The following is an 8,625-nucleotide window of genomic DNA, read 5'->3' on the forward strand; positions in this document are numbered from 1 at the left end:
GCGCAGAGGCTTTTAACTCATGAATACTCCGTACCATTTAAACTAGTATCGCCTACTTGTCCACGAATCGTTTTGTGTCCAATGGCCTTCCACAGCACCAGATACCCGGCTGCTGATGCGCAGCATTAGCTGCATCCTATCTGACCTGCGCCATTATACCGAGACACGACCAATACGGCAGAATAGACACAGCAAACACGCCCTGGACGGAGAGAGCCTTGATTGTCAGGGACGTGCGCGGAAAAATCAAGACAATTTCTTTTCTTTTCTTACCACAGGCTCTGCCGGTCCTACCCCCTTTCCATGTCCCCAGGCTCCCTGAGGTAGAGGGCTACGTGTCATGCCGCTTACATATGCAGTGTCTTTTGTTGATTGTTCTTATTGGTTTCCTGTCATTGGACTTGCTTCTCCCATTACACGTAGGTCCGTGAAAGGTTGCGCAGGTACCAGTCGACCAGTTTCCGGCCAACCTTGGCCTCCGAGACGTGGATCAGGTCCTGCATCTTGGGTTAGTCGCCGTCGACAGAGTCGGAGAGGAGCAAAGGCACAAGAGACTCACCCCTTGAATGGCGTAGTCAAGGTCGCTGACGTTGACCCATTTGCCCTCCAGCAGGCGCTGGTCGGTCCACCGCAGCTGCTTTGTGCGCTGCTTGTTGACGAGCAGGTACGAGCGCAGCTCCTCGGGCCGCACGTCCAGGAAGCCGGCCAGCTTCTTCAAGTCCATGGTGGTGTACAGGCGCAGGTACGACTTCACGGTCGGGCCCCACATGTTGGTCTTGACCTCGTCCATGAAGACGGCCAGGTGGTGCTCGATGGGGTCCACGTTGGCCTCCGGGTTGTCAAAGTCGGGCGGCACGGGCGAGATGAACTTGGGGCACGCGGCCTTGAAGAGCTCCTCGAAGATGGGCAGAGACTCGGGGCCGCCACGCTGCAGCTTCAGCAGCTGGTCGCCATACTTTTCCCGGATCTGGGTGTGGATGGCGTCGTCGAGACGGGTGGGGTGGAAGGCGACGCAGATGGCGATGAGCGCGTACATCTGGTCGTTCTTCTTGGTGATGGAGTCGTACTGCGCGTTCTTCTGGAAGTTCTTGGTGCGCGACACATACACGAGGATGTGGCTGAACATGCGGATGGCATCGGCGTAGCGGCGCATCATCATGTAGGAGAAGCCGATGTAGTAGTACGTCGTGAAATGGGCCGCCATGACGCGGGCGAACATGGCCTTCTTGTTCAGCTCAATGTCGTCCATGGTCTTGAGCGCGAGGCTGAAGTCGCCCAGCAGGCAGTGCACGCGCAGGAGTCCGATGATGGAGAAATAGCCCAGCATGCGGTACAGGTTCTTGGAGCCGTAGTCGCCGGCCACGGCGGCCGGATCCTCGTTGCGCTTTGTGGCGGCCAGCTGCTCCGTGATCTGCGACCGTTGTATCAGAGAGTAGAGCACGTTCAGCACGCTGTAGCTGCCCCACGTGTTGGGGTTCTCGCGCAGGATCGCAATCTCCTCCGCGTTGTTGGCCTGGCGTGCGATGCGCATGCGGTATGACGAGAACGAGTTGAACTGGTAGATGAACTCATCGATCACGTCCCACGCCCAGTAGTACTAGAGCCGGCAAGGTTAGCGGCTGCCCTCTCGTCCTCCATGCACGCTGCACGAACCGAAGGAGGCTCCAGGTCGACCGGTCCCTCGGAGTTGAGGATGAAGTGGAAGAGGCTGCAGTAGGCGTCGTAGCTCTGGAACTTGACCTCCAGCGGGGCCGAGAAGTCGAGCGGCTGTGCGGCGGCGGCGAGCCGTGACTGGATGTCGTCGTTCTGCTGGGCCAGCGTCAGGGAGTTGACCTGCTCCAGCTCGTCGAGGCCGTCTTCGTACTGGACCTGCTCGCGGTAGTCGGCCACCAGTGCTTCCTCCTCGACATCGCTGTCATCGTCTCTGGTGCGTGCGGGCGCCGCCCCGTTCTGGAAGCCGCTCATTTCGCTTGTCTTGGGGTGGAAGGACTTGTCGTTTGGTGGAGGCGAACATGCACCGTGAACAGTTCAAAACGTGAGGCCAAAAAAAGCTACAGATTTTGCTTTGCTGGCGGGGGGTACCCAAATTTTCGTGGGGTCCCAATAGTCTTCTTAGTCAGCATACTGGAGCCGACGCCATGCTATTAGGGCTTCAGACAGGATCGGCGATTAGACACGGAAAAAACAAGTTCCGGCGGGTGGACTAGGCACGTGTGGAATGCGAACAGGTACGCGGCCGATTACGTCGCTGTCAGTCGACTGCTTATTAGTACTTGGTTATCTTGCTGAGAAGGAAGTCTGGAAGCTACACCAACAATCAAGTCAGCAGAGGTCGCGTACTGAACACAGTCGAATTTGCATTCTGATCGCTTGAGATAATGCTCTCGGCTCCCACTGCGCTCCCGGCAACGTCGCCTCGGGTCCTTTCGGCAATCGTGGATCGTTGAATCGCATTTTGCCTGTCCATACTGCTCCATAACCCTTCTTTTAACATCGCTACACACACACACTCGTTTCTTCCTCTTCGATACGATGGGATTCTTTTCCAAATGCGCCGTCGATTCGTGCGCGCCGCCCTCGCCGGGACTGTCGCTGGGGACAATTGTCTCACTCGCTCCGTTCTTTGCGACGTTTGTTGCCGTCTTTGCGGTGGTCAACCGCAAGATCTTTCCGCGGCTCTCGCGCGTGCAGAACTCGCGAGACGGCGAAGGCCATTACCTTCCAGCATCTGCGCCGCCACTGCTGCGACAGGTGCACGCCGAACACGGCTCCCGGTCCATGCGACGACGGGCGGCTGCGGTCACTTTTGCGACGACCATCGGACTAGCGGCCGTGCTTGGTGAGCTGATCCTGGCCGAAATATCGGACCTGGTCGACTCGCAGGCGCGAGACGTGGCGCTGCAGGTGACGGTGCCGGCGCTCCTGTTTCTGCTGGTATTGCTGATCCCGTTTCTGGAACTGCAGTCGGTGATTGTCGGAGCAGGCTGGTCGTTCCAGCGCACGGCAAAGGGCAGGATTCCGCGGGTGGCGTGGACTCTGCAGCTGCTGGCATTCTCGGGCTGGCTGTTCGTCTTCTGGTCGCTAGGGTCGCTGGTGCCCGGCCCGGTGGAAAACTACATGTACAGCAAGGGGTCGCGGGACGGATTCGACAGCACGGGTATGGCAATGGCGTACCGGTGGGCCACTTCGCCGGACAATGTGCTCAGCCTGCGGTCCATCAAAGCGTCCGGGACGCATGGCCTTTCGCGGGCGTGTCTGGAACGGATCGGGGTGATTGGTATCTCGCTGATGGCGCTGCTGTCGGGGTTTGCGAGCGTGTCGTCGCCGTGGCAAACGTTTGCGAACCAGCGAGCACGGCGGCGACGACCGGTGACGGCGACGGATGTCAACCGCAAGCAGACGGGGGTGGAGGCGGCATCAGACCTCCTGCTGAGCAAGCGGCACCAGCTGATGGCGCTGCAGATAGCCGAGCAGCAAGCGGCAGCGGCAGCAGCAGCGGGGACTAGCAGCAGCGGTAGCAGCAGTGCGGGCCTCCTGGGAAAGCTTGTGGGGACGATCAAGCACATTGGCGGAGGCGGCAGCACGGAGGCGGCGGAGATCAAGTCGCTGGAGATGGAGATTGCGGGACTGGAGACGATGCAGGCGAACCTGGCGTCGACGCTGGTGGAGCTACGACAGCGACAGGCAGCTGATGCGCGGGCGAGCACGCGGATGGGACGACTGCTGGCGCTGCCCAACTACGTGTTTGGGGCATACTGCGCGTACCGCATTCTGGCGGCGACGCTGATGATGCTGCACCGGCTGTACGCGCCCAAAGCAGTGTTTGCGTCGTCCGACCCGATCAACCGATTTCTAGGGCTGCTGGCACGGCATTGGGACCCGAAGCTGGACCAGGTGGCGTGGGCGCGGCAGATGTCGTTTCTGCTGAGCGGCGTGATCCTGGTGGCATCGGCCGGCTCGGTTCTGCAGACGCTGCGGCTGTTTGCCAAATGGACGCCCGGGTTGGTGTACCAGGCGCAGGCGAATCTGGCGCTGGGGGTGGGTCAGATCACGGCGACATACGTGATCAGTTCGGCGATGCTGCTGCGCAACAACCTGCCCGAGGAGATGAGCAGCGCGGTGGGCGACGCGCTGGAGAGTGCGCTGGAGCCGGCCTTTGTCGACCGCTGGTTCGAGGGTTGGTTCCTGGTGGCGAGTGCGGCCACGGCGGCCGGTATTTGGGTTGGCCGCAAGCTTCAGGCCGGTGACAGCTTCGATGACTGGGACGATCAGTTTGGGCTGGAAGAGCTGGGACAGAAGCGTTGCTGAGAACCGGGGCGTGCATTTGGATTTGGCTCTGTTGTCGTACTTTGTTCACTAATATCGCTTGTGTTGTCTTCTTGATCTTTCATATTGGTGTCTAGGGATGGGACTTTGGAACAAGCGATTTGATGCGCAGGCGCGCTTATGTCAGTTTATTGGTCAGATGCACAATTCTCTCCACAGTTGTTCTACGGACAGACGAGGCAAGCACGATAGAGGTCACGTGCATTTTCCAATATGCTCCTTTGTGGTCACCGCTCCATAGATGACTACACCACACCGATATTCTGGGTTCCGGCCGTCGATGTGACCAGCTCAGCTCTTCCCTGCGGCGTCGGACCAGACCTTGTGTATCTGCAGGGCGGCGGGGACGAAGCCGAGCAGGGTGACGCCAGACTCGCCGAGGAAGCCCTTTTCCATGCTCCAGTGGACGGTGGTGGGCGCAAAGGCCATGTAGCGGACGGCGCTGCGGCGCAGTTCTCGGACCTCGGCGCGGAGGTCATCCTGGGCGGTCTTGGAGTTGCTGGTGGCAGCTTTGGCGGTCTTGGCAGCGAGGGTGGCGGCGAGGCGGCCGAGCTCGACGGCGACGTAGACGCAGAACGCGCGGCTGCTCCAGAGGTAGGCGGCCGTCTGGGCCTGGGACGAGAGCGGCAGGATGCCACGCTGGGCCAGATAGGCCACGTTTTCGAGCATCTGGTAGGCAGAGCAGGAGACGAGCTGCGACCAGGCGACGAGAGAGTCGAGGGGGTCTTTCTTTTTGCTGGCGGTCCTGGCCATGATCTGCTGCAGCAGCTGTCGCGCCCAGACGTACATCGACAGCATGCCCCACAGTCGCGTCATCATGCGCAGCTCGGTCGCCAGCGCGCCGAGGGCACGCAGACGCTTGGCCAGGTCAAGGGCGACATCGGCGGCAAGCTGGCGGCCGGCCGCCGTCGTCAGCAGCACCGAGCCCGTGCGAGCTCCGTAGCAGACCGTCGCCAGGACGGCGTCGCTGCCCGAGGGCGTCTGCATGACCGTGTTGAGGCGGACGAGAAAGGCGTCGAGGCGGGCGGGCGAGAGACCCTTGGCGGGGGCCATGCTGCCGAAGGAAGAGATGGGGAGGATGCGAGAATGGGACAGGCGAAATCGACGTCGGCGAGACGTCGAAGGAGGTCGTCGGGCTTCAACTCGGTTTGGCTGTTGTCGATGTCTGTTCAGCAATTGTTCATCAACAAGACCCCAAAGGAGATTGCCTGGCAGCGCGTCGGGCCTGTCATGTCAGCTGGGACGGCTGGACGAGAGAAACAGTACGGAGTACTTTGCTCGCATGTGGTTCTATATTATGCCCTGTGTTCCCCTAAACCTAATTCCACGTCGCCGATTGGCTGGATGTCTGTCCTCGGCCCGCAATGATTTCCCCGCGTGCCTCGGCATCGGCTAAGTGGCTGAGGCTGCAGCTATTCGTAAGAAACTGTGAAGGTTAAAGGAGGCTATACGTAGCGGTCATATAACGTGATGCACTGTGAGGAGCAGGAGGCTGAATAGGGTCTAGTGTGGGCGAAAGAGTGTTGTGTACTTGGGAAGAAATAGATACATCGCGACCCTTCTGGGGATCCGTATTAATACTAGTGTCAGGCCCCGCTTTTGTGCCTTCTGACCAATTACAGGCCAGTACGGCCAAGTGGGGCGGAAGGGCCACAGTGTGGCGGATTCCAATGCTTGACACTCCCCCTGAATACGCCACGTAGGCGCACCGCGATGCACTGAAATCATCCTTGGCAGCCCTTTTCACAGCTGCTAGCCCATTAAGCGAGGCAACAGCCTCTCGAACGCTGCCTTAGGCAGCGCCTTCGTCATGATATCAGCGATCTGATCCTCAGACTTTACGTACCGTACCGTCAACAAGCCGCCTAGTACGCTTTCACGAAAGTAGTGCCACTTGACGTCGAAGTGCTTCGAACGCTCTCTGAATTCAGGCTTCTTCGTGATGCTGATCGCGGAGGTGTTGTCCACGAACATCTGGATGTCGGCTTGGAGGCCCATTTCGAGCATGAATTGCTCGATCCAGCGGGCCTGCGTTGTTGCGTAGTAGGCGGCGCCGTATTCAGCTTCACAGGTGGAGGTGCTGACGGTCGGGAGCTTCTTGGCTCTCCAAGAGACCGGCCCTCCTGAAATCCTGAAGACAAAGCCGTACGTGGAGTGACGATCAACTGGATCGTCGGCCCAGGACGCATCAACCCACCCTTCAACGCAAATGTGCCCCTTCGGAGGGGGCTTCTGACGGCGGTAGACTATCGCGTAGTCCTCCTTGCCTCGCAGGTAGCGAAGCGATCGCTTGGCTGACTTGGCATGCGTTTCCCTGGGTGATTTCATCACCTTTGAGTGCTGGTGTACAGTGAAGGAGATGTCTGGTCTCGTCATCACACCAGCGTAGATCAGCTTGCCGTTCACGTGCTAATATCGAAAGCTGTCTGCCAGGGGCTCATGCTCGTCAGGAGTCACCAGACTGGTGATCGGGGTCGCAACAGGGTGCGATTCGTTCATGCCCTCGCATTCGAGGAGGTCGCGAATGTACGCCGACTGGGAGAGGCTGATCTGAGTACCCCCCTCTGTGGTGGTGATCCCGATCTTAACGCCTAGTAACCATTCGGGCGTTGGTGTCATTTCTGTCTCTAGCAACTAACGCATACTGAGTTCGAACGAAGCGACGTTAGTTTTAGCTCCTCTATAGAGGGCATCGTTAACGTGCGTTACCACGGTCACGCCTTTGCCGTAATACGTAGCAGGGTCTATTATAAAGGGCCTAAGCCCTGCTAATGCTATGGTTTCGCGCAGCTTCTTCTGCTAGACGTGGCCGGCTTGCTTTAAGCTGTACAACGCTCGTTGTAGCCAAATAACGCGATTTGGCGCCTAGTCAAGCCAGCGTGCCACTTTAGGTTTTTGTTCAAAGTATTGCTAAAACAGTTCTTTTTGTTTTATAAAGATATCTTCGTCCAGCAGTCCGTACAGGTAGGCAGCAATCACGTCGAATTAACGTAAGGTCTAGTTAAACTAGACAGCTAGTGCTACAAGCATACGCTAGGAGTCTAATCGAGAAGTCGATGCAAAGGTTTCGTTATAGTTAAGGCCCTGCCTTTGCTAAAAGCCTCTAGCTACCAGCCTTGCCTTCTTCTTTATCTCTTCTTAATTTAGTCCTTACTTTTGCTGCAGCACCCACCTGCTAGTAATCGTCTTCCTGCTTTTTGGTTGGTCTACAAACTTAAAGACGCCTCTTACAATCAAGCTATCTATCTCCCTAAACATGGCCTTACGCCGTTAATCTAACTTGCTTCCTAACAGCGCCTCCTTTACAGTTAGCTTATCTTTTTCTATGTTGTGCGCACTTAGTACGCGCTATGCAAGGTCTGCGCTGCCCACTTCTATCAGATTGCGCGCGGCCTAAGGCAGCACTGCGCGTTTGTAAATAAGAGTTAGATCTAAGATTGTAACAATCTCCCAAGGTCGATTCGGGATGCCAGCTTAGTCCCGCAAGGGCTCCTCAAAGTCTTCTAGATCGAAGATATTATCCGGATTATCGTCTAGATTAGGCTCCCCCTCGACGTCAAAGTCAGGTTCTAGGATAAAGACGTTGTAGTCCTACGTTTTCTAATCAATCGTCACCTTCTTAGTGCAGCGCCAGACTCCCTTAGGCCAGGATTTGATTAAATCCACGTCTTCTACAATTTCTTCGAATATATACACGTCTTTCGTAACAACAAGCTTACTATAGAGGATGGCCTAACACCTGTATAAGTAAGTCCCTTCAAAGCCTACAAGCATAGCCTCTTCGCCTTATAGTTTAAGCTTTAAATCGCCTGCCTTCTAGATGACTTGTTTAGGTTTTCGAATTACGGCTCTAGAGCTAATTATACGCAAGTAAGAGATGTCTAGTATAAAGTTTTCGTCCTTCTTTTAACCGTTGTTACGTCGCCACTAGATAATTGGCACCTCCTCTCTAAAGTTGGCTACATAGTTTCGAATGTAAGTTGCTAACTTATAGACTTCTAGCTAAAGCATAGAAGGGATACAACCTTAAAGATAAAGCAGTCTAGTGCAAATGATAACCTTCTGTTGAGTGCGGGAATGGAGCACACTGTGCGTTTTCCGGCTAGGGTTGGCCCTGCGCGTTCTGATTGGCCAGAATAGAGAAAAGTGGGGAATAGCCCCAGTGAAATCTCTGCGCCACAGAATCAGTGTAATGTAGCTTTTTCTCCCTAGTACAACACGCAGATCACCACCTTCATGCAGGCAGACCCATACAGTGCCTTCCCCTTCCCCTGTCATTAGCTAAGTTGTGACAGGTTA

General features: G+C 56.6%; 3 protein-coding genes across 3 annotated transcripts; 1 reads left to right on the forward strand and 2 right to left on the reverse strand.

Moving 5' to 3' along the window:
- Positions 1–413: 413 nt before the first annotated feature.
- CMQ_2331 (eukaryotic translation initiation factor 3 subunit) lies at positions 414–1,965 on the reverse strand (the record flags this gene model as incomplete). The annotated part of the gene is made up of 3 exons (XM_014316289.1): positions 414–497; positions 560–1,597; positions 1,654–1,965. The coding sequence occupies 3 exons, from the start codon at positions 1,963–1,965 to the stop codon at positions 414–416; spliced, it is 1,434 nt and encodes a 477-aa protein (XP_014171764.1).
- A 567-nt stretch (positions 1,966–2,532) lies between these two features.
- On the forward strand, positions 2,533–4,308 carry CMQ_2343 (uncharacterized protein; the record flags this gene model as incomplete). Its single annotated transcript, XM_014316301.1, has 1 exon — positions 2,533–4,308. One exon carries the CDS (start codon positions 2,533–2,535, stop codon positions 4,306–4,308), a length of 1,776 nt encoding a protein of 591 aa, XP_014171776.1.
- Positions 4,309–4,617: 309 nt separating this feature from the next.
- On the reverse strand, positions 4,618–5,379 carry CMQ_2451 (peroxin 11c; the record flags this gene model as incomplete). Its single annotated transcript, XM_014316409.1, has 1 exon — positions 4,618–5,379. The coding sequence occupies one exon, from the start codon at positions 5,377–5,379 to the stop codon at positions 4,618–4,620; it is 762 nt and encodes a 253-aa protein (XP_014171884.1).
- Positions 5,380–8,625: the final 3,246 nt, after the last annotated feature.

Source organism: Grosmannia clavigera (assembly GCF_000143105.1).
Source record: "Grosmannia clavigera kw1407 unplaced genomic scaffold GCSC_156, whole genome shotgun sequence".
Taxonomy (NCBI): Eukaryota; Fungi; Ascomycota; class Sordariomycetes; order Ophiostomatales; family Ophiostomataceae; genus Leptographium; species Leptographium clavigerum.